At 41.8% G+C, this 26,058-nt stretch overlaps 1 protein-coding gene across 4 annotated transcripts; it reads right to left on the bottom strand.

Annotated features, from left to right (window-relative positions):
- Positions 1-257: 257 nt before the first annotated feature.
- LOC148075275 (uncharacterized) lies at positions 258-22,723 on the bottom strand. 4 transcript variants are annotated; one of them, XR_015711856.1, is made up of 5 exons: positions 22,545-22,723; positions 5,752-7,283; positions 4,122-4,640; positions 1,132-1,277; positions 258-753 (listed from the first exon to the last, which is right to left on the bottom strand). XR_015711856.1 is itself a non-coding variant. In XM_087795673.1 (4 exons), exons 2-4 carry the CDS (start codon positions 7,094-7,096, stop codon positions 1,255-1,257), a joined length of 1,887 nt encoding a protein of 628 aa, XP_087651799.1. In that variant the 5' UTR covers positions 7,097-7,283; positions 22,545-22,723; the 3' UTR covers positions 799-1,254. The 4 variants fall into 4 exon arrangements, 3 of the variants coding, with proteins under 3 accessions (XP_087651799.1, XP_087651800.1, XP_087651801.1); XM_087795673.1 differs by lacking the exon at positions 258-753 and having other exon boundaries at positions 799-1,277; XM_087795674.1 differs by lacking the exons at positions 258-753; positions 22,545-22,723 and adding an exon at positions 21,825-21,908 and having other exon boundaries at positions 799-1,277.
- Positions 22,724-26,058: the final 3,335 nt, after the last annotated feature.

Below are 26,058 nucleotides of genomic sequence, written 5' to 3'. Positions count from 1 at the left end.
AATTTGAGTTATGGAATTTCTAATCCTAATCTGTGCCCACACTGATGACATCTTCTCTCGTGGGGGGGGTTTTTTGTGTGTGTTGTGAAACATGGGATTGTGAAACAGCTCGGGTTGAAAGGTCGCATCGACGCTCCCAAAACGTTTTTGATCCACTTTAATACAAAGAAATCTGTTACGATGCGGCAGCGTTACGTAACAGGATGAGATTATCGATACGGGGATTAAGCGCCAGAAATAGTCATCACGCCGTCATGTAGTTGTTAGATTTTAGTCTTTATTGTTCTAGTTCTTTTTTGACAGTTTGCTAGCGGACATGTGAAAACTTGGACCAACAAAAACATCATCATCATCATCATCATTATTATTATTATTTTTTTTTTGTTGTAATTACAGCATATCGTCGGACTGCGGGAACAGTGAGATGCTTTTTTAGAAATAAAAAAAAAGAAACAAATAAGAAATGAAAGGAGGAGAAGACATTTTCAATGGTGCTTTTTCTTTTTTTGTCTTTTTTTTTTTGATCCACGATAGAACAGTCTAGAAACATTAAACACAGAGCTGAAGACGTCGCAGTGTCGGTGGAGGGAGGGGGGAAGGGGGAAGGGGGTGAGGTTGGGGGGGAGTCGGGGTTGGGGGGGCGTCCTGGGGTGGTTTAGATACTGGTCCTGCTGAACGTTCAAACTACAGAGCGGGGGGGACGGGGCGGGGGGACGGAGCAAGATGGGAGGGGGCGGCGGGAGGGGAGGGGGGGTGACTACAAACCAAAATGGCCGTCGATATAAAACTAACTGTCTCTTTTATCTTTTTTTTTTGTCTTTAAAACGCACCAATCAGGAGCCGGTATGAACAGAGAGCAGTGATGGAGAGAGGAGGTGAAGAAAAGGTAGAGGAGGAGGGAGGGAGATAGAAGCTGGAATGTTTTAGATTTTTACATTTTTCTTTTTTTCTGAATATAAAATCTTACACACAAGCAAAAAGAGGGGGAACAAAAAAAAAAGAACAGGAAGTCGGGACGGATGACAGAAGTTGAATTATTGCTTTCCGAGTAATTATTCTCTCGCTCTCCTGCCGTCGCGACCTGTTACCATGTCATTACTTGGGAGGAGGACGAGGAGAAGTGGGGAGCAGGGGGGGATGTGATGGAGTGAGGGGGGGGTGAAGGGGGAGGATTTAGGAATGGGGGGGGGGGGCGGGGCTCAGAGCTCCTTTGCTCAGCGAATCCCGGGCAGTTCTAATCCTCTTTGTGCGGCCTCACACGTTTCCCGCCTTTTTGTCTGGTAAACGATAACAGAAAAAACAAAAGAATTAAATCACGACACAGAGGTGCAGGGTTAGTGCAGTTGTTGACACAGGAAGCAGTGACGACAAAACAACGACGACGACCGGTGTGCGGCGGCGGCGCGGAGATAATCTGACGCGTCGAAAACGAGGCTCCGTGACACTTTGATTCTGACTGATAATCCGCTGAAACTCAACCGATGCCAAACCGGCTTTAGTCCCGAATGACAAACAAGCTAACTAAGTGTGTGGTTAGCAGCTAGCGGAGCAGTCAAGTGGATTCAAGCTAATGCTAACAGCGGTTAGCTTTCTGCTCTGTTCAGATTCTGACCAGATAGTTAGAAATAAATCGAACAATAACATGTTATTCTGCTTTTCTATTGCTTTTTTCGTGTGTTATCTTATTGCATCCTTTTATTCTACAATTATACTTCTATAAAAATCCTTGTGTCTACAACACTTGCAATAAAAGTCTCTGAAATGATGTCCCTTAAAGTGCCTTTTTAAACTAAACAACTAGACAAAGAAATTATATATATTTTAAATAGTAAATAAAAATGTATTTATTAATTAATTAACATTAAAAGTAAATAACATTAAAATACTTATTGGAAAATTAATTTTATACTGTATTTGTTAAGATATACATTTATTTTTAACAGAATGTGACATAAAGCAGGCATAAATAAAAAAAAAGAGGTGAAAGTACAAATTAAATAAATAATCATTAAAGAAAATAAACTACACTTATAAAAGTAAAGAATGCCCTTACCCAAAAAGTTTAAAAATCGGGCAAAAGGATGAAATGTTTAAAAATTTGCAAAAATAAATATAAAAAGTGTTTAGCAAAACAATGTAAAGCCTTTTTTCACATAACCTAAATAATTTACATAATAAATATATAAAATATTTTAGCAATTTGATTTTTATTTTAACAGAATGTTACATGATAAAATAAACGTAAATGAAACATTAAATTAAATGGATAAGAATATTAAATTCCATAAAAAAAATAGTAAAAATTAATCACAATTTTAAAAAAAATCCACTTGCTCGATACAAATGATATAATTATTTAATTGATAATTTAAGTTACCTATTGATAGATTAATAAAAAAAAATAAAATAAAACTACATTAAAAAGAAAAAATCATGCACATTGTTTCAGAAGTTTTTTGTCACAGCTGCCTTACGAAAACCTGTTCCTGAGGTTGTGTTCTCATAGAAGATCATTTATAGCAAAGCAATATTGTTTATTGAATAATAGCGAACAAGAGTCAAAGTTTTATTTATTTATTTATTGATATATATTATATGTTGGAGTTCTAGATAGTTGATATTTAAAAAAGGAAAGAGATTGTGTTCCAAAGAGAAGCTAACATGTTAGCATGCTGCTATTGTCAGTAAAATCATCATCATCTTCAGTCGACAAAGGTAACAACAACTTGCTTTCAGTATTATTTTATTTAACTTTAAAAACACTATTCACTAAAAATAGTAAGATGTTTTTTTGAGTATCAACAGGTTGAAAAATCTCAAACATATGCGTTACTAGCTAAAACTATCCAGAAGTTTTAGTTAGAAAACTGTTTAGCTCCGAATTAATAAGCTTAACATTTCGCGGAAATTTTCCTCAAGCGAGTAAACGTTCACGAGGAGCTAATAAAAGAAGTTGATCGATCGTTTCAATTTAATTTAGGTTCAGACACCGCTGTGGGATTTACACAAATGAGATTACAAGTCTATTTCCTCAGTCCAGCGGTGGGATGCTAAGCTATGCTAACCGAGTGCTAACATCAACAAACCAACAGCACGTTTAAGTGTGTTGGCAAGAAGGATGTTCTCGTGGACGACTGAACTTTCTGTCGACAACAAACTTTGTTACTCTCATCTAAATTCTGAAATACATATCTTTTTAAACTATTTATTTAAATAGAAAAACAATTGATATTTCTGGGCAAAAAGGTTACTTATGTCAGGATAAGCAGGAAAAACCATCAATATCATTTTACACAGAGCTTTATGAAAACATTGACAAAAGATTGACTTTAAGACAAATTTGTATACATTTTACTCCATTAAATTTTTATCATCAAGTAATTATGTAAGCGATTCAATCATTTCTTATAAAAAATAAAATAAAATAGAACATAAAAAGTGTGTGTTCACACTGGCAGGAAAGTCTGAACTAAGAATTTAAAAGTAGTTTAATTTGAGTTGTTGTTTACGTATAGTAAAGGTGTGCTGCATTTACGTTTTAAAAGAATCTCTGGGTTCTCAGTGCGGTTTAGCTCTTTGTAATAATTTGTCACGTGTTAGATGTTAAAGATATTACTTAAGTCCAAAACTCAAAACGAATCAAAAGCTTGTGTTCTTAAACACATTTGTCGTCACGTGTTGCACGTGTTTCATAAGAGTATCGTCATTAAACACATGCGTTTGGATCAAAGTGTTTCCCTAAAAATGTTAAGTTTTAAAAATACGTATTTTACACCAATATCTGTTTTAATACCGGGCATCGGAGTCGTGTCGACCGTTAATTACATCGGTGAACAGTTCCCGCTCTAACTGGTTAGCTGCCGCCGTCATCGCATTTTGGACGATGACGACCGCGACCTCTCGGAGATCTCGCTTTACCGTCTCCTCCTCGTCCTCCCAGACCCCCCCCTGGTCACATGACAACACGAAACCAACTTTTTGCGGCGAGGTAGTCGCCCCTCCCCAAACCTCCTGCTGGTCTAGCGCTAGCTCGCTCTCCGCCGCCTCGCCACCGAAACGGCCGGTTAGTCTGTTAGCGTCTCCGTCCTGGCCGCGGTCCGGGTCGGCGTGCCGTAACTCACCGCTGTTCACAGCCGTGGTGTTGATGATCTTGGCGTTGTTGGCCTCGTCTTTCGCTCCGGTGGCGTCCTTGGTCTTCTTCACCGGGCTGCTGGCCGTCGTCTTCTCCTCGTCGTCGTGATTGTTTGTGCCGTTCTCCTCCGCCGTCCCGTTGGTGCAGCCGTTCTCTCCGTTGGTGACCGGAGCGTCGGCCGGCGTCTTCTCCGCCTCTTCCTTCTCCGAGGTTGGCTTCTTCTCCGCCTCTTCCTTCTCTACGGCCGGCGTTTTCTCCGCTTCGTTGTTGGTCGCCTCCACGGGAGTTTCGCCTTCGGCGGCGGCGGTGGCTTCACCGGCCGCCTCGCCGCCTTCGGTTCCCTCCGCCGCCACTTCCTCCTCCTCCTTGGCTCCTTCGCCGAGGTCGACGCTGGTGGACTTGCCTTTTCGCAGGATGAAGTTCTTCAGGGAAACCGCCCGGCCGAAGTGCGTACGCTTGGCCTTCGCCGACTTTCCGTCTTTACCTTCCTCGACTGCTGCGTCATCACCTGCGAAACGATGGACAAAGGATGATCAGAAGAGATTCCTCGCGGTTAGATTCAACTGAACATCTCCTCCAACATTCTGTGACGTTGATCCAGAGTTCTGATGCTGAAGATCATGGTTAACATGTCAAACACTGATGACTTAGTGATGGTTTGCAAGGTTTCATGATACAGTGTCCTCGTTTTCAAAGGCCACTAGTTGGACGTCACTGCTGTCTGATCTTTGTGGACCTGCACCTGGACCCAGCGCTTCTTCACCATCACATTGACTCCACTTCCAGATCCACAGCAACTCCAGCTGGAGAGCTCGGTCTTCCCTCTTGAGTTCTGGGGCGTCTATTTTTAACGTTCCTGCTTCTATGATCAAGTTCTTCCTAAATTTAGAGTCCGATGCCTCGAACAAGGATTTGCTTCTACATCGGATGTTGAATTTTTCATTTGGAGAGACCAACATCTACAAACACTCTGATCGTGCCACACACTTACACACACACACAGACATGAACACACACCAACACACACATGTATGTCACAAAAATATACACAGATTTAAACACTTATTTGCCTATACACAAAAAAAGACTCACACTAATGAACACAAGCTAAACAAGCTAGGTTTGCACAAATTTGAACACACACTTTCACACTAACACACACACATTAGACAACACAAACACACATACATACTTATAGTATAATCAAATGTTGTGGCTTGAAAACGCGGCATAATATGACACACACACTAATAGCGTCAATAAATATATATGATTGATTCATCTTGTCTGATCATAAAAAAGAGCTTTTTATTATCTAGCAACGACAGAAACGATGGTCAGATTTGGGACATTGCAGGGTGTAGTACCTCATATTTACGCTAGAGGCATAGTTCAAGTATATACATAGGTTGAGGACATCAGTGACTTTATAAATTCATCTACAATGCATTTCCAATAGTAACAGACACCAAATTTGACTCCAATCTATTGGGCTGTTTTCTATAAACATATGTAAGTACATTTGCATTAATAAATTCACAAAAAAATGAACCAAATTCGTTCATATCTCACACACACCTGACAGACAACAACAGTTTCAAACTATGTAAACATATTACCTGCAGCAGCAGCGGCGTCATCCTCGCCACTGGGGGCGCACTCTGTGTTGGCACGCTTGGACTTGGGGATGACGCGCTTCTTGAAGGAGGTCCAGATCTCGTTGGCGTGTTGCGTGACGGTTCCTCCCGCCGCCTTCTCCTCCTCGCCGCCGTCGGTCTTCTCCTCGCTAGCTTCAGCGCCGCCGGCCTCCTCGGCCTCGCCCTCAGCCTTGGCCTCCTCGCCTCCTTCCCCTTCGCCGGCCTCCTCCGACTTCTCCGCTCCCTCCTTGTCCGAACCCTTGGCCTTCCCGCTGATCCCGACCACCGACGGGTCCCTCTTCAGGCCCTGGAAGGTCCAGGAGCGCTTGAGCTTCCACCTCTTCTGCCCCGACTCTTTGGAGTCCAAGGTGGAGGAGTCTCCGCCGCCTCCCTCTCCATCCGCCCCCTCCTCCTTTACGTCCTCCACTCCTGCGCTCTTCTTGTGGGCCTTCTGTGCCATGAGCTTCTTGAAGGAGTGCCAGCGCTTCATATGTTTGGTGGTCGCCGAGGAGGACGAGGCCTTCTGCTCCTCCTCCGCGCCTCCCTCGGCTCCTTCCTCCGCCGCCGCTGCTCCCTCCTCGGTGGTGGAGTCCGCGGTGGTGTTGAGACCTTCTGCATCTTCCATCCGGTCCAGGGACTTGGATCGGACCTTGACTTGTTTCAGGGGTTCGCCGGCTGCGCCTTCTTTCTTCTCGGTGCTCCTGTGGGAGAAGATCCGGGCCACCGGCTTGCGGATCAGATCCCGGACCGTCGATTTGGCCTCCGATGTTTTGCTCTTCTTCTCCTCCTCCTTCTCTCCGTTCTCAACGGCCTTTTCTGTGGCGGCTTCTCCTTCGGCGCCTCCTTCTGCACCTCCTTCTGCGGCGGCGGCCTCCTCTCCCGCCTTTTCTCCCTCCTTCTCTCCTCCGGCCTCGGCCGTGGACTCCTCGCCTCCGGCGGGGACGGCGGGCTCCTTCTTCTTCCTTCCAGCCATCACCTTCCCGAGGCCGCTCTTGTTCAGGAAGGAGTCCAGGAAGGAAGTCTTGGGCTCCACGGAGGAGGTATTTTCAGTGGCTGCATCTTCACCTCCTGCCGCCTCCTCGGCTCCTGCTTCCGATGTGTCGTTATTCACAGTTTCTTTGTTTTCGGCGACCTCGCTGTTGACGGCGGTGCCATCTTTTTCCACCACCTCGCTGTTGACGACCGTGGAATCCTTTTCCACCACTTCGTTGTTCACAGTCTCTGAGTTCGCGGTTTTGGTGGGCTGCTCCGCTTCCGTGGGTTTGCTCTCGGGGGTCTTCCCATCCTCCTGGACCACCGGCGCCGCGCTGGCCTCCGTCGCCGCCATTTACGAAAATTCAAAAAATAAATTACAACAAAAAAAAGGGGGTTTTCCTTCCCGGCCTTCTGCCCCTCCTCGCTTTCTCTGGTATGTGGTTCCTCCCGCTAGGTGGCGCTCTCAGGTCATGGAGAGCAGAGTGGAGAACAGTGACGTGGAGGAAAGTTGCTCAGCATCCTACTTGTCCTCCAAACTCCTGCGGAGAGAAGACAGAGAGGAGCAGATGGTTAACAGTCTGAAGCGGCGCCATCAGCGCTCCATTAGTCGGGTCTAGACTGAGATCTGAGGACGAGCGCGGAATCATCCAGAATCTCAGCAGGGAGCACGAATGAAGGTGAGTCACGGCGTTAAATGAGGAGGAAAATGTTTAAGCTGCAGATTTTGGCTGGTTTGAAACTGAGTACGAACTGAGTACGTTGAGGACGAAGAAGAGGACGACAACCAGTGAGTTTCATTGATGAGGATGATCGTAAAGACAAGCATAATACGATGGTGAGAAAAAAACTATTGGATAATGTTTAATTTAATTAAATACTACGACTATGGAAGGAGATGTAAACAACATTTTTTTGTCTATTTTTAGGTGTAAAAATCACTTAATAATTGAACTAGGAATTCAATTTAAAAAATAAATACAAATTAAAAAAAGCCTTCATCTTTCAGGAATGATGGTCTTTCAGAGTTTTTCTCAGACTTCGTGAGGGTCTCGTAAATACCGAGAAAGGTCCGCATGTGGCCCCCGAACCACACTTATTTTCCAGGTGTATAGGATGATAAGGATGAAGGACTGACGGGAAAGGTTTAGTGGTCCAAGTTATTGTTGTAACAATTACTAATACTGTACTACAACTACAATGCTGGAGAACTTTAAAGATTCTACTCAATTGACGATGAGGATCAGCTCCTCTAAGTCTAAGATCATGATTCTCCACTGGGTTCAGGTCAGGTTGGGGATGACATCTTTCACAAGGGAAGGAGTTCAAGTATTTACTGACGAGTCTGGATCAGAAGAAGGTCAAACATGAATAATAAAGGAAAGAGCTGTTTGGCAGAGGTCTGCACTCTGCTAGTGCTTTTCTAGTCTTGCTCCTAAACGAAGGCGAGTGTAAAATACTATAACACAACAGTTGAGATACTGCCGACTCATCAGGTTCAGCAAGAGTTTGAATTGTGTGAACACAAGCGAACTACACAACGAGTGAGCGACATGAGCATGAATGGACGAGTGAGTCACAGTCGGACTCTCAGGAAAAGGTGAGGAAGTGTGAAGAGAGGCTGGAGCGACAGACAGAGAGAGAGAGAGAGAGAGAGAGAGAGAGAGGAGGTGTAAACATACATCACATGTTTGGGATAATCTCTACATGTTGTTGCCAAAACTGACCGCGCCTCTCGCTCCACGCCGACCCCACGACACCCTCGCCTCGCCACACACACACCGGCTGAACACACACGCCTCGACACGTTTGCACCTGTTCTCGCAACTGACTTCAAGAGAGTCCGACCGTGATCATCGTCAAGCTGGTGAACACAGATCCATTCATTCATCAACCACTGAGGCATGCTCGCGTCACATGACTGCAGCCGGTCACATGACTGCCGCAGGTCACATGACTGCCGCAGGTCACATGACTGCCTCAGGTCACATGACTGCCTCAGGTCACATGACTGCCGCAGGTCACATGACTGCCGCAGGTCACATGACTGCCTCAGGTCACATGGAGGCAATTAAGAGATGTCAAGTTCATGCATCAAATCAAATGACATACAGAACTGACAGTAGATTCAGTGAGAAAGAAAAGTCAACTAAAGGAAGTAAAACATATTTTTATTACATATATATATATATATATATGTATTTTTTTTTAAATACCACATTTTTGGTAAAATATTGAACACTTTAGGAACATCACGACTAATACAAATGTATAGTTTAGTGTACAGAGATAGTGTTTTAGTATTGTGTAATTATTAGTATGAATAATGGTTGTAAAAGTGTATTAATCTATATATAAAAATCCAAATCTATATATATATAAGTAATAATAAAACAAGTGAAGAAAATTGACTTATAAACACAAAACAATGATAAAAATGACAACTTAAAAAAACTAACTTTAAAAACCTATACAGTATATCAGTGCCACAAAAAGAAAATCCAGATCATGATAACAAAATGAAAATGTAGAGAAATATATTTATTTTAAGTAGCTTATTTAAAAAAGTTGACAAGCGGAGAAGAAAATTTAATTGATAAAAAATTCCAGAAAACAACTTGACGTTGTCCCCATTAGAAAAAACTCAAAAGTGGAAAAATAAAACATTGAACATTGAAAAACGCAGATAAGGAGATAAGAAAATATCATTTTTCATTGACCCTAAAAAGGCTTCAGTACCATCTAATGTTGCCATGAATTGTTAAAATGTTGATGTAGACCTCAAACATCTATTCTGAGGAGGTCTTCTGCAGCACTTCCCCCCCTCTTCATTCTTTTTTAATCCCGGGTGGCCCGAGCGCCGGAGCCGCCCGAGAGGAGAGTTTGTGGATCCATTTGTGAATGAATTATTGAAGAGAGAAGCTTCGGCGCCACGGACGCTCCTCTGATGTGACGCTCGGAACAAAAAGCTGTTTAAGAGAAACCGCTCAATCAACAAACAGGATCTCATAATGAGGGACGTCTTCCCTCCTGCATGAATAATGGAGGCCCGGCGGAGAGTTCTGGTTCTGGAGCCAGTTTCTCATGTGTTGCTGCTGAATGAAACCCGGCGTGAGAGTAAGTGTTCTTGAGGCTCGTCCATTTATATCCGCCCGAGAACAAACGAGTGCCGCGTGTCGGGCCAGTTCAGGACGGAGTAGTAAACAGACGGAAGGCAGCGTGTGGGCCGGAACCGAGCCAAGGTCCAGAACTCAAGACGTCGGTAATTAAAGCAGGGAAGTCAAGCGATTGGACCAGAAGTTTGTACATTCTCTGCACCTTCCAAGAATCTTAGGATGGACGGCTCTTCACAATCGTATGGAAGAACTTTAACTCAGCTCTACTTTGAGTCTCTCATGGAGGACTGAGCTCCACACCTTATCTCTATCGGCACCACCATGTCAATATCGATTTTCTAGTTTGGTCCTTTTTTTAGCGTGTCATGGAGACAAGATGGATGGACAATTAAACTTCCATCAGAACTTATTGTTCGTTCTTTTTAAGTCCCTTCCTCTTACCTTCATTACAAAAAAAAGCATATTTATTCAGTCACAGATACACGAAAGTATATTATGAATCTATTATAAAATGTAATATTTTTGAATAAACCTGTTATTAAAGTCTTAAAAATAGACATGTTTATGTACAGTATATATACATGATTGTTACTTTAATGAATACATGTTAGTTTCAAGAATTTAAATTATGTTAACTTCAAAATTCCAACTAATTTTATTTAGTTAGAATTTTGTATGAAAATCCCGACATTGTAAGGGCAAAACATTTTTTTTTTGGTTTTAAAATATTGTATTATAAAATTATTTTTGATTAATGATCTAAAAAGAACAAAACATTTTTTGTGCGCTTTGACATATATATTTTTTAATTGATTGTCCTTATTTTTCTTTACCAAATTGTTCATGATTTTTTATTTTGTCAGTGTTTTCATGCACTGCTGCTTTGACATCAACTCACCTGGAGAATGAACTACTGCAAAAACACGATCAATCCTGGACAGATCTCTTCAACTGACTTCTCTGGACGTGGATCTAAGTCTCTCCTGAATGACAGAGCACCTGCAACTCTTAAATCGATTCCATCTCCACAAGTCGGTTAGCTGTGTCTCTTAGCTCAGCTCTTTCTTCCCCAACAACTTGTTTGTTAGTGATGAAAGAGAAGACAGAGAATGATGGAGTGAGAGAAGCTCTTTCATCCTGTCGAGTCTCAGAGAAGAGCAAGTAACAAGGTTTTAAAAGCTGCATATTTAACAGTAGGGGACACATTTTAAAACGAGAAGCCTAAAAGAACAGGAACTCTAATTGGACCGGATTGAAACAGAATTTTTCTTAATCACATAGTTTGTGTAACTGGACTGAATCCAGGAGGACTTTTTTGAGGGGTTCAACTAGACTCGGAACTCTCAAGCTTGACGACTCCGCTAGCGCCTCCATCTTGATGTCGGGAGGAAATGATGTCGTTACAGCGAGCGGAGTCGAAAATCTCTCCCCAGGTTCGCACTTTTCCCTCCGAAAGATAAAGACGTCTCCGGAGGACGAGCTCTGAGGGAGGCGAGAGGGGGGCGAGAGGGGAGGTTTTTGGGGGGGACTCGTCGGTAAGTCGAGATTTGGGGCTCGAAAAAAAAAGGCTTTGTCTCGCCGAGCACTGGGGTGTCGGTGCTGCAGCGAGGACGAAGCCCGAGCAGCTCCAGACACGAGACCACCACAAAATGGTGGGAGGGGGGGTGCAGACAGGAGGAGGTGGAGGGAAAAGGGGGGGGGCGTTTAAATCCTCTCGTTTTTTTCTATCGCTCTTTTTTTCACACTTTTACATTCATCCTACTGTCTTTCATTTTGCACCCTCACGCGTCCCTCCTCCCTTTATCCGACTCATCTTTCGCCTCTTTTTTCTAATCGCTTTCACTTTCTTTGTCTCGCCAGACTGCGACCAGTGACGTCACGAACGCAACGTCACGTGGTGACGAGCCGGCGCCGTGATTGGCGCGCGGCCGTGACGTCATCGTCATCATCATCATCATCATCATCATCCTCATCAAAGTGTTGCAATCAGCACAGGCTTCCAACTCTTGGAGGGAACAGGCAGACAGGAGGGATTTGTGGACACACACAACCGGTGTGGGTGACAACAACGTCCCTCAAAAACACACTGTTGTTAGACAGCGACTGGAGGTGTTTTCACACCCAAAAACCAGGGATTAACATGTAAGCTGTGGTTCAGACGACGTTTGGACTTTAAAGTCCAGGCAGTTTAACCGATCAGAGCCCAGATTTCACAACGACATATACAGAGAGCTAACAGATCCTCTGAGGGACCTGATGGACCTGATGCACTTTTCAAACTTCAATATTAGATAAATGTACAATCCTGTTTCGCGGAGCCAGCAAAAACAAAAAATGTATTTCCAATAATAAATCATACTTCCATAAGACTGACGGCCAACTGTGTTCTAATGTGTGATTTAATGTTAAGATGGTAAGAAGATAAGATTTGCGGCCAAACCAGCGTCACTAGTGGTCTAGTGGTTAGTGTCATGTGCTTTCACACTGCTGACTTGAGGTCCTAAGCTTGTTCAGCGAAAAGTTTTTTCAGCTTGAATCATTTTAGGAATTGTTTTTCCTATTTATTCACTTTTTCCATTCTCGCCACAGACATATAGAAATGTTCAGGTGAATCATTTACTTCGCAATATCAGAAATATTAAAGGATATGAATAAAGATATTAAAAGTTTTTTTTTAATTAATCTAATGAAAACTGACTATTAGACAACTAACCTTTATGTTAACTAGATGAAAATGAAAATGTGGATTCAAATATATTTGATGGTCTTTAAGTCGAAATAAATAAATACAACAATGTGTGTGACTCACACAGCACAAATATATTGTGTAACTGGTCAAAAGATTCTCAAAGATGAGAAAAGTAAGGAGATATTGAGGAGAAAGATGAGGGAACATAGATGAGAAAAGAGGGGAAAAGTGAGGAAACATAGATGAGAAAAGAGGGGAACATTGAGGGGAAAAGTGGAGAAAAATTGTGCGGGGAAAGTGGGGAACATAAATGAGAAAAGTAAGGAGACATTGAGGAGAAAGATGAGGGAACATAGATGAGAAGAGAAGAGAAGAGAACATTTAGGGGGCGAACATGGATAAGAAAAGGAGGGAACATTGAGGGGAAAAGTGAGGGAACATAGATGAGAAAAGTAAGGAAACATTGAGGAGAAAGAGAGACAACTGAGCAAACATAGATGTGTAAAGTGTGGACACATAGATGGAAAAAGTAAGGAAATATAGATGAGAAAGTGAGGGAACATGGAATAGAAAAGTGAGGGAACATAGATGAAAATGTGAGGGAATTTAGATGAAAAAGTAAGGGAACATAGATGAGAAAGTGAGAAAACTGAGGGAACATAGAGGAGTAAAGTGGGGACACAGATTAAATAATTAAGGAAATATAGATGAGAAAGTGAGGGAACATAGATGAAAAAGTAAGGGAACATAGATGAGAAAGTAAGAAAACTGAGGGAACATAGATGAGTAAAGTGTGGACGCATAGATGAAATAATTAAGGAAATATAGATGAGAAAGTGAGGGAACATAGATGAAAAAGTTAGGCAACATAGATGAAAAAGTGAGGAAATTTTGAGTGAAAATAAACAGCAAACACTACAACAAGACAAAACCAGGTTTAAACTTTTAACCAACAGTGAGAATATCTCAATGCTAGGCAACCATATCGATGATAACAAACACACAACAAGTAATGTTGTGTGGGAGAAAACAACACAACTTCAGTAACATATCTACACAAAACCAAGGGTAACTTTAACAAGAACGAGGGAGAGCTTCACGATCAACGGAAATGCTGCGAAATATTCAGTGTGTATTAAAAGATAAGAATTCCGATTAAATCAAGACAACAACAATAACTACGATTTCTATTCCGATCTCTGACGATGTCATCAGTCTTCGTCCACCAGCTTCTCTGTATCCAACAGCGTCTCTCGCCTGACACTTCGGTTCCTAACAACCCGGTGACCTTCTCGCCGTGTCTGGACGCCACGGAGCGTCTGGATGAGCAGACGAGCGACCGTGAAGCCAGAAAAAGATCCGGAAGCACGAGTGCGACTCTCTAGAGTCTCTTCACAGTGATGATAATTTAATCCCACGGGAAGCTCCCTAATGTCGCCGTAATGGGGGTCAAGAGCGAGCGGCGGAGCTGCCACGCTGTGATAATACACTTCCTCTCCGGCTTCATTCATGCGGGGGAGCAGATGTGCTTCAGACGCCAGGAGGAAACTGCTACTCTGTGTTTGATTCCAGACTCCATTGAGGAGGAACGGAGCTTCTGCGGTGGTTTAACTGATTCACCTAAATGTGTGAATCATTTGAACGCATCGAGTGAATCAGCGGGAAATCTTTCACACGCCGACGCCTCTGCAGGGAACAACCCGGAGAGTCCAGGAAGGATGGGAGACTTTTTTAGATTCACTCTCAGAATGACTCAGTGACTCATGGGTAACGAGTCTCTGAAGTCTTTAAAACAACAGCTCGTGGAAAGAAAAGTGTGTTTTCTAGTCAACGATGATACACGTTTTGAAGCACGTTTACCATTTTTTTCACCTTCAAACACTTGTTGATAGCGTCAAGCTACATGACATCACTTCCTGTTTCCCAATTGTTGTCAAAGATTGTTTGAGTGAAATGTTATGACAATTATATATATAAAAAAAACTTATTTTTATATATTCTATATATTCTATATTCTACTCTATTCTGTTTATAAGAAACATTCATATTTTTTGTCTAAATCTTTTTTGTCATGTTAACATAACTCAGTGTAAAACGTTGACTTTTTTCAATTTTTTTTTACCACATTAAGCCTTCTTGCTGAAAAGCTGAGTGACAATTACATCACTTCCTGTTCTTCAAGGTGTCGTCAATGGTGTCGTACTTTTTGTAAAATCATAAAAAGACTGATTCATTTAATTAAATTGAAAAAGGAAAAATGGAAAAATTGGAAAAAAAAGTTAGTTAATGAATAAAAACATTTAATCATATTAAGGTTTGTTTTTTAGATATTTAGAATTAATTATTTATATTCAGAACCAATATTTTTAAAACTACTTTCTCCATGTTTTCCCGTCCCTTCTTCCAACAGTTTGAGAAACTAAAATCAGATGAAAACTTAATTGTTCTACTTTCTGTGATATGCTGTTTAGTTTTCTGTGTTCGATTACTTTAGGATTTACGATATCTGGTGATAACTGGAGTCGCTGGTGTCGGTTTCACGTGGTTACTTTACACCTGGATCTGACCCGGACCGAGTTCATCATCTCCCTGCAACAGATCAACTCTTGTTGTTGTTGTTGTGGATTATCGACTGTGTTCCTGCGGCAGATTGCCCCGCGAGAGAACGTGAAGGCCTTTTAGTGTAAAGGTATTAAGCTGCAGGTCTAATCCAGCGCTCGGCTCGCGGCCAATTTAAACTGGATTGAGCTTTGAGGACGACAAGAGGATTCCTCTGGAGTCGGTACCTATCGCACCTGATCATGATCGCTCCTGTCATGGGGGGATACAGGTGAGTCCATGCTGCTGATGCACATCGACCGTGGTTCAGTGAACCAACTGAAAGCTTTCCAAATAAACGTTCCTGTTGCAGCTACACTTTAAGATGTCGTTAAATTACGAATCGATTGCCTCACTGTGTGATGCCAATCGTCTGTAGCCATTAGTGCGCTGTTGGTGTTTTTTTGTACGGATTACATGGTGAGGTTTAGACATGACTACTTTATCTACAAATGTTCCAAAAGCAACAACCAATGATTTATTAAGTCTTGGCTAATAGGGTCCGGATGAGCCAGTCGTAACTGAAGAGAACAGTTCATTATCCAAACATGACTCGGAGGAGAAGAGCGAGGGAACATGAAAGAGCTAAGTGAGGGATCAAAGATGAGAGATGCTATTGATCCGAGAAGAGTAATGTGAGGGAACATCAATGAGAAAAAAATGTATTGGAAACAAGATGAGGAAGTAATAAAATTGAAGAGAGAGGTAAGGGGACATAGATGTGTGAGGGAACATAGATGAGAAAGTGAGGGAACATTGAATAGAAAGATGTGGGAACATTGAGGGGGCAAGTAGAGGAACATAGATGGGAAAGTAAGGGAACATAGTTGAAATATGTGAGACAACATAGTTTGGAAAAGTGAGCGAATATAAATAAGAAAAAAGTGAGGAAACATTGAGAAGAAAATTGATGGAACATAGATGTAATTTGTGAGAGAACGTTTATAAGAAAAAGTGATGGAATATAGATGTGAAATTGGAGAGAAAATAAAGAGAAAGGTAAGGCAACATAGAGGAGAAAAGTGAGGGAACATAGATGAAATATGGGAGGAATTAGAGTGGAAAACTGAGGGACATAGAGGAGAAAGGTGAGAGAACAAAAAGAGAAAGGGAGGGAGAATAGAGGAGAAAAGTAAGGGACCATAACGAGAATAGTGAGGGAACATAAAGGAGAAAAGTGAGGGACCATAAAGGAGAAAGGTGATGGAAAATAGAGGAGATAATTGAAGGAAGATAGTGGAGAAATGTGAGAGAACATAGAGAAGAAAAGTGAGGGAACATAGAGAAGAAAAGTGAGGGAACATAGAGGAGAAAGGTGAGGGACCATAAAGGAGAAAGGTGATGGAAAATAGAGGAGATAATTGAAGGAAGATAGTGGAGAAATGTGAGAGAACATAGAGAAGAAATGTGAGGGAACATAGAGAAGAAAAGTGAGGGAACATAGAGGAGAAAGGTGAGGGTACAGAGTAAGTAAGTAAGTAAGTAATTTATATTTATACAGCGCTTTTCCAGACCAGGGTCACAAGGCGCTTAAACAATCGAAACAATATTCAATAAAGTATATCCTTTAAAGGTCAAGATAAAACTGGGAACAACACAGGAGGAGATAATTGAGGGAAGATAGTGGATAAAAGTGAGGGAACATAGAGAAGAAAAGTGAGGGACCATGGAGAAGAAAGTGAGGGAACATAGGAGAAGGGATGTGAAGGAAAGTAGAGGAGATAATTGAGGGAAGATATTGGAGAGAAGTGAGGGATTGGGAAGGAAAGTAGAGGGTCGATGAGTCGGGGAACATGGATGGAGGTCGGAGTATTTGAAGGACAAAACAAACCCTCAGATGTTCTTCATCTCAAAGTCAGTCCAGCGCGAGTTTGTCCGGTGGTAACCTCTACAGAACTCCCGGGCGAGAGAAGACCTCGGAGGAAAGCTCACCTTCACCCTCGACCTCTGACTCGGGAGCGTAAACAGGTCGGGAGCAAAGAGGATTTCCCTGCAGGACGTAGCCAAGTTCCCAACGACGTGACACCCGAGCTAAGCCTGTTAAATCCAGCAGCAGGCCGAGAGGCTGCACGCGAAGCTCTCACACCGGCGCACCATGTGATCGCCCTCATCAGCACCGACCCGGGACCCGGGTCCTCGCTCTGCTCCTCTAAATCTTTCCTGCACCGTCCATCTGTCGGGCCGCAAGTCCACCGTGAACTCGACAACCTCAGAGAGCTTTTCCCTAAAACATCACATCATCGCCATGGCGACGCCCACGAGTCCAAGTTAGCTTATGAACATCTGCACGCTGGAGCAGCCGTCGATAATGCACTTTTTCTTCTTCACTTTTTTCCTCAACGTGTCCATCAACCCTTCATCCCATTCCGTCATTTCCTATCCTCCCTGCATCCTATCTTCCTTTCCTTTTTCCTGCTCTTTTCTTTCCTCTCCTCCTCCTTCCTTTCCTCATCACCTGTTTTCTCTTTTTATGCATCCTACTCCATCTGACCCCTACTTGTTTCAGGGTCACTCTTCTTCAACTCCTACGCTTCACAGGTCAAACACTTTCCTTCGGAACAGTTTTCACAGTAAAGTGGGGGGGGGGGGGTGGTGTTAAACTTCTAGAGGAATTTTACCAAAGTATGAATAAAGCTATATCTATCGATTTATTTATCTCAGGTTGAGTTATAACTTAAACGGAACACACTTTATGATTTAATGACTTGTAGTCCTCCACACCACTAGGGGGCGTTTGAATCGCTGTCACTTTATTTTCCAGTATATTGTCCCTCTGATCTCTTCCCATAAATCTGTAAACATACAGTGGTTGTCTCTTTATATGTGATGGACAACTGTCCAGTGTCCCGAGTAGCTGGGATTGTCCCCCATTGATGTACAGAAAGAAGAGAAAGAACCAAGTCACAGACAAAAGAGAGGTGATGACATCATCAGAAGGCGTCACTAGTAGGATTGTTTGTGTCTTCCGGTACGATGAGGAAACATCATCGAACCCAAATGGAATGCAACCGAGTCACCCACAAGATTCCTTCTAGAGTTGAATCGACAGTGACCACACCGTTCTCTTCACCATCATCACCATCATCATCATCTTCATCATCTTCATCATCATCACCATCATCATCTTCATCATCATCACCTTCATCATCATCACGGCTCGGACATCATTAGAGGAGCAGAGCTGCAGACTGACAGCCTTGTTCTCCGGCTTCTATGGAGCGGCAGCTTCAACACAGGAGCCCCTTCATCTACACCTCCCCTCCTCCTCGACACCCCCCACCCCAACACAGACTCCTCTTTATCTGCCCATCATGTGCTTGCGCTCCCTTTATCTCTTCTCTCGGCTGCCTGACCCGCTTTTCCGCCGTCCCACACATGCAGGAGCGAGAGGATGAAGAAGGAGAGGAGAAGAAAGGACGAGGTGAGAGAGAAGAGGTGGAGGAGGAAGGAAGGACGAGAAGGAGGACAAGAAGAGGAGGATGAATTGAAAGCGGCAGAAACGTTGAGGAGGAAGAAGAAGAGAGAGTGAAGCGTGTTGGTTGAAGGAAGAGTAAAGGATTTAGAAAAGAAAGAAAGACAAAGGAAGAAATCGGGAGAAGGCATTCAGAAAAGACACAAGGAGAAAGAAGTAATGAAATCTAGAATGATATTTGAACAAGAGGAGGAGGAAAAAAAGAAAGATAAGATGAAGGAACAGAGTGCAGAGAGAAAAGAGAAAGAAGAATTGTGATTGGAGGAAAAGAAATAATGAGGGCACAGGGATGTAGTTGTTGTTCACTGTAGCACCTGTCGGATTGGATCTGTCGCCAGAGAAGGTTTCGAGGTTCTGAGTCCAGAACCAACAAACTCTTCGTCCAAATCATCAACCTGGCCGGTGATTCTGTTTCTACCCACTATGAGCTGTCAATCAACCCTAGGGTTCACATGATCAGCATACTGAGGTCAGAGATCAACTGTCAGGAGTTGAAGACAATCCTATGATCATGTGACCAGCTGGACAATTCACCTCCTGTTCTTGACAGAGTCACATAATCTCTCTTTCCTTGTCTTCGCCGACTCCTCCCTCACCTCCTCCACTCCTCCCTCACCTCCTTCTCTCCTCCCTCACCTCCTCCCTCACCTCCTCCACTCCTCCCTCACCTCCTCCAGTTCTCCCTCACCTCCTTCACTCCTCCCTCACCCCCTCCTCTATCCTTAATTGATAACATTAATTCTATACAACTAACTTTTTCAAAAACGCATAATTTCACTATCAATTATAAATTCAAAATTCAATTTTCTTTATTTAAAAACAAAATATGAACAATGTATTTATCTTATTAATTTAAGGAGAATGATACAATGCGTCTATACCACAAATCTTACGATAACTATTAAAAGCAGATTCTACCTTGAAAATAAATAATACATTTATTAAAGATAAGTATACATTATCCTTCGATGTGTGACTACATCATTTTAATTGATATATTCTTAAGTGAAGTAAAATCACGTTACGTATTTTACCTTTCAACTATTAAACACTTTGGAATTTGAAGAAAGTAAGTTTGCTCTTTAGAGGATGAAATTTAATTTAAGAAACGTCAACAATCTAAGATTTTGATTCAGTTCTCGTTAAACCAGAGTCCCTTTCCTGAGAGAAAGTTACACTCTGGGTGTCGAGACGACAATCACCGCAAATCACACGTGATTGACATGTGACGGAAGAACAATGGAACGCAATAAACATCACATCTTGATCAGCTGGTGCATCATTTTGACCTCTGACCCTGCCAGGGGAAACTCCTGACATGACTCATCATGCTTTAACATTAACATTATCATTTTCAAGTTTTATCCTTTTTTTCCTCAAATATTTGACCTTTGACCTCCAAGTAATAGTATCTAAATAAATTGCAAAGAAAATATAACATGTGACCATTGGTAATGAATTCATATAATATAGTATATAGAGTTATTTGATTATTAAAGTAATATTTAACAGATGTATTTTTAAATTATGATCAATATTGTTTTCAATCTTAAAGTGTTAAATAAAAGATTTACCCATTTTTTATGAAAATATTATTGCTTAATCTGCCCTAAGATAATTATTATATAATATATATAATATATACAGTATATAGTCATAATCTAACAGATTTGTTTTATAATTAAAAACGTTTTAATATTTCAATCAAACAAATTAAAGAAAATAAATCCTCCAATTATTTAAAATTATTATAATTAATTTTTAATTTAATTAACTTGGAAATGTGATTTACATTTGACATATAACTTTAAATACCATAATGACAAAAAAAAAAGGTCAAGACACTATTCCAATAAATGTTGTTTATATTGTGTAATATATTATGTAATTTTTCATTTCTCATATTTCAATATTTGCATTTTTCTAGGTTTTATGATTTGGTTGTTGTCTAATACATTTGACAATAACACTTGAATTAAAAAGTAAATTTATTATTAAACACTTTATCAAATACAATAAAAGAACAATATATCAACAGTTGTTATCTTCATACTTGCCATTCATATTTTAAGGCAAAGTTGGAAAGAGTTGTAACATAACTTCAACTTTAAACTCCTTTAATTCGCTCTTCATTTACGTAAGCGTTTAAGCGAGAACCACTCACCGCCTCAGCCAACCCTATAATTCTTCTTCCCTGCTAAGAACTTCCTCTTTTGTTTGATTTTAAGCTGAAATTAAACTCTTCTCCTTCTTCTTCTTCTTCTCTCTTTTTTGATCCGACAAAAGCTCCGCTCGCGGGAGCGCGCTGCAGAAATAGAACATAATTCTGATAAGCGGGAGGCGCGGGCGCGCTCCCGAGAGGAGAAAAGAAAGAGGAGGGAGGACGAGATTCAAATTTGCGCATGCGCTAACAGCAGGTGCCCGAAATGAAGAGAAAAAAAAACCCTCATTTGCATTGCTAATGAGCCTCAGTCTCCCCCCTCCATTTTGGGGGGCGAGCGCTTCTAATATGGCGACTTGTTTTCATCCCCGTCCAGAGATGAAGATCAACAAATAAACAGAAGACGAACCGGTTCGCCGGTAATTATCGTCTCTGGCGGTTTTTGTACCGTCAGACATGTGCGCGCGACACAATAGACACGTCTGTGGCGCGACGAACGCTGATCAATGAATCGATCACTTGTCGATCACACATGACGCGGCTCATGAAGATGAAGATGATGAAGATGAAGATGAAGATGATGATGATGAAGATGATATTGATGATTATGATTATGATGACGATGATGATGATGATGATGATGATGATGATGATGATGATGATGATGATGATGAAGATGATGAAGATGATATTGATGATGATGATGAAGATGATGATGATGATGATGATGATAAAGATGATGATGATGATGAAGATGATGATGATGATGATGATGATGATGATGATGATGATAAAGATGAGGATGAAGGCTCGTGGCTTCAGCTGAGAATTCCACGCTGAGCAAAACAAGTGAAGCGCCAATTTTCTCAACAAGCAGCCCCCTTGTCTATTGTGGGGAGGGATGAGGAAGGAGGGGGGGGTCTGCTGTGTCCCCCCCTCTGTCTCCCCTCCATCAAACCCAACCCCCCCCACCCCCAGCCCCCCCTCTCTGTCTCCCCTTCAAAAAAACACCGCGATCATGACGATACAGTCGCAAAGATTCCTCACCTGACCTCATTTCCACGCGTGATTTTCTGCGTGTCTGTCACTCCATGTGTTTTAGGAAAATGGCTGAGACCCCCACACCACCCCCCTACACCCCCCCACCACCATCATCACCTCCCTCCCCGCCCCTTCCTTCGTCTCCAGGCGCGCATTGTGTCATATATTCCTGTTATTATTATTTTATTTATTTATTGCGCTCTTGTTGACGCTCGTCTGGAGAGGATAAACAAAACAACTTGATTCGGGATTATTTTTCGGGTACAAGCGCGCGCGCGCAGACATGAACACACGCGCGTGCAGGCGCTCCTGACAGAACGCACACGTGCCACACGCACAGATGTGACAATTGACCGCGAAAGTCGGCGCTTAGAAAAAAAGAAACATTTGGGGACGAATCTCAGCTGTTGCTTCTCCGGGTCAGACGGAACCAGCTCAGACGGAACCGGCGTTCCATCAATTAAGCACCGGGTGCTTATTGAGCGCCCCCCGGATCTCCCTAGCCGCGCATTGTCTCCCTATAGGGACCCCCACTCTACACCCCAGCAGCAGGTTCATGCAGCCGTTAAGCGCTCCCACATCCCCGCCATTAGAAGAAGAAGTGGCGCCAGACAAAGATAACGCTGCAGGAGGAAGGAAGAGAGAGAGAGCGGCGGCGGGAAGAAAGGACGATGGAGGAGAAAAAATATGTTGTGTTTTTTTAATTAAAAAAAAACAAAAACTAACCTTCTTCCGTGCGCGTAAATCCGTTTCCAGTCGCGGGGGAGCGAGCGGCGGTAATAAGCTTGTTCTGTTGGACGCGAGAAGAGACGCTGCTGGAGCACAAACCTCTCTCTCTCTCTCTCTCTCTCTCTCTTTCTCTCTCTCTCTCCCTCCCTTTCTCTCTCTCTCTCTCTCTGTCAATTGTGGGGATAGAATTGGCGCGAGTCTATCGCAGCGGGACGTGGGCAAGTCCAGTGTTACGCGCATGCCCCCCCACCCCCACCCTTTTACCCTCCTCCTCCTCCCAATGACTCCCCTATGGTTGCCCTTAGCAACCACGGGACCCGCCCCGCCCATCTCATGCCCTCCGTTTTGCTAGTCCCACTATTTAAACCGTCCTCTTAAAACACACACACACCTCCACCAGTTACTCAAAAACAAACAAATAAACAAGCAACAAATGAGAGTAAAAAATTGTGCAGTTACATACCCCCCCCAAGCAGCTCCTCATTGTGTGAGTGAGTCATGGTGGGAGAACAATGGGGGCAAAGCATCACCAAGAAGAGAATGAAAAGGGGGGTTCGTTGGTGGAGGGGGGTTGGGGGTGTCATGAGGTCCCCCCTCTTCTTTTCAAATATCAACCATTCACAGAGTTCACTGGAAGAAGACAAGAGTTCAGTTTGTGTTTCGGATGATTTTCAACAACTAACTCCTGCTTGTATTTCCCGAGCGGGAGATACAAGTGGAACGAGGCCCGTCGCTTGTCAACAAGTTCACCCTCCAGTCCGAAGATAAGCTTCCTTCCTGTCGCATACACGACTTTAAACATGCTGCTGCTGCCCGATATACTTTTCTGACTCTGGTCCTTCCAGCCCGGCTTCCTTCCACGCTTCACCCCAACTTTGATGTTCGGGGGTGTCACACTCATGGGGGTGGGGGGGGTGACAAACACACAAAAGTCAATAGCAGGAAGTGAAATGCAGATGCAATAGCAGTTTATCTTTTCATTCTAAATCATTGTAGCACAAAGATTCTCCAGTAGAGTCGACACAGAACAAACAAAAGTCGGAGCACAAACATGTTCCATTTCATGACCTCTATAACAATGTGTTTCTTTTAGTCTAAAATGTGTTAAAAGTAGGGAAATATATGTGTTTATTTATTGTTATGTTAATGCTTCAATTTAAAAAGAAAAAAAAACATTAAAAAAAAGTTTGCTTCAATGAAAAAAGTTAAAAAAAACTAAACAGAAATTGCTTTAAATAAATGTTTTAATTTAAAACAAAGCTTTTAAAGACCATGAAACTTAAATCAAAAACATTCCCAATAAAAAAGAAAGTTGCTTCAAGTAAAATTAAAACAACAACAGTATTAAACAAAAAGGTTTCTTTAATAAAAAATAGTTGCTTCAATCAAATAAAAAAAGTAGCTTGAATCAACAAAGTTTTTTTTAATTGAATATTGAGATAAAATGATCAGTTTTTATCAATTTATCAAAAAACTATTTTTTAAATAAACATTTTAACCATTTCATTATTAAGATGATGCTCTTGTTAGTTAAATATATTCAAAATAAAAGTTCAATTTCTAAAAGTAAATCATTTATGTATATCCTGCAGTTTAACATACCACCCATGTGCTTTTACAAAGACACTGTTTTTTCTTATGCGAGATCACTAACAGCGGGTGAGATCCTTCAAACCCTTGCGGCAGCCAAAGGCTCAAGCTTACACACAGACTGTTGTGCTGTTTTTTGCATTTTTTTGGTAGTAAGTCAATGAGTTTAAAGGGAGGGTAGATGATCTTCAAAGTTTTGAAACAGAATTTCCGTTTGATTGACATTTCACTGTTTTATCATTTTTCGAAAGGCCTCTTAAAATGATTGGATGATGATGAGAGGAAAAAAAAGATAATAACATGATAAAAAATGCACTTTGAAATATCCAAAACAAACATTAAGAGCTTTATCAAATTAGCTTCAGAAAATCAGCATTAAAAAGGAACATTTTGATCCACAGAAAAGTGAAGTGCACTCAAATCACTCATCATACATGTGTGTGACAGTTATATTAAAACCAATTCACAAAAAAACCCAAAACAGAAGCCCAAAATGAGCAAACGTCGCGATAAAAATCTAAATCACTTCTGAGAATGTCGCCCCCTACTGGCGCACACTCTGCATCCGCACATGGTTCCCTGTGTGTGTCAGAGATAGCAGCCACTCAGGATGTTGTCGTCATGGCTGTGACTGACAGCAGATGTGAGTGACAGCAGAAGGAAGGCTCTCTCTGACGCTGACTCGACATGACAAGTGACGTCTCGCTCCTTCCCGCGAACAGACAAGCGTTTGAGGACGCTGGTTCTGGAGGTTTGACACCAGAGAGCGACGGAACACGACGCTCGAGATTATCGTAATGAAGAAGATCGTGCTTGTGAACGTTGTCAATCTTCACAGCCACTGAGTAGAGCAAAGCTAACAATGTAGCAAGTGTTATTAGCTTTAGTAACTCACCTGATGACAGAATAGCGTTCTTGGTTTTTTTAACTCACCTGATCACAATATAGTATTGTTGGCTTTAGTAACTCACCTGCCAACAGATAGCATTGCTAGCTTGGATACATCAACTGCTTAAAGTATAGCAATGCCAACTTTATTAATTCACCTCTTAACATATTAGAATTATTAGCTTAAGTAACTAACCTGATCACAATATAGCATTGTTGGCTTTAGTAACTCACCTGCCAACAGATAGCATTGCTAGCTAGGATAAATCAACTGCTAAAAGTATAGCAATGCTAACTTTAGTAACTCACCTCCTAACATATTAGAATTATTAGCTTTATTAACTCACCTGATCACAAAATAGCATTGTTGGCTTAAGTAACTCACCTGCCAACAGATAGCATTGCTAGCTTGGATAAATCAACTGCTAAAAGTATAGCAATGCTAACTTTAGTAACTCACCTCCTAACATATTACAATTATTAGCTTTAGCAACTCATCTGCTCACATTATAGCATTGTTAGCTCTAGTAACTCACCTGCGAACAGATAGCATTGCTAGCTAGGATAAATCAACTGCTAAAAGTATAGCAATGCTAACTTTAGTAACTCACCTCCTAACATATTAGAATTATTAGCTTTAGTAACTCACCTGATCACAAAATAGCATTGTTGGCTTAAGTAACTCACCTGCCAACAGATAGCATTGCTAGCTAGGATAAATCAACTGCCAAAAGTATAGCAATTCTAACTTTAGTAACTCACCTCCTAACATATTAGAATTATTAGCTTTAGTAACTCACCTGATCACAAAATAGCAATGTTGGCTTAAGTAACTCACCTGCCAACAGATAGCATTGCTAGCTTGGATAAATCAACTGCTAAAAGTATAGCAATGCTAACTTTAGTAACTCACCTCCTAACATATTACAATTATTAGCTTTAGCAACTCATCTGCTCACATTATAGCATTGTTAGCTCTAGTAACTCACCTGCGAACAGATAGCATTGCTAGCTAGGATAAATCAACTGCTAA

Source organism: Callionymus lyra, chromosome 7 (genome assembly GCF_982586985.1).
Source record: "Callionymus lyra chromosome 7, fCalLyr1.hap1.1, whole genome shotgun sequence".
Taxonomy (NCBI): Eukaryota; Metazoa; Chordata; class Actinopteri; order Syngnathiformes; family Callionymidae; genus Callionymus; species Callionymus lyra.
The sequence above is the reverse complement of the archived record's forward strand: the minus strand, read 5'-3'. Positions and strand labels throughout refer to the sequence as shown.

Bases quoted from the DNA above. Each gene is read 5' to 3' on its own strand.
- LOC148075275 (XM_087795673.1), bottom strand. From the start codon at position 7,096: ATGGCGGCGACGGAGGCCAGCGCGGCGCCGGTGGTCCAGGAGGATGGG. The intron at 4,641-5,751 runs GTAATATGTTTA...ATCGTTTCGCAG, and splicing joins TGACGCCGCTGCTGCTGCAG to GTGATGACGCAGCAGTCGAG. The intron at 1,278-4,121 runs GTGAGTTACGGC...ATCGTTTACCAG, and splicing joins CACCACGGCTGTGAACAGCG to ACAAAAAGGCGGGAAACGTG.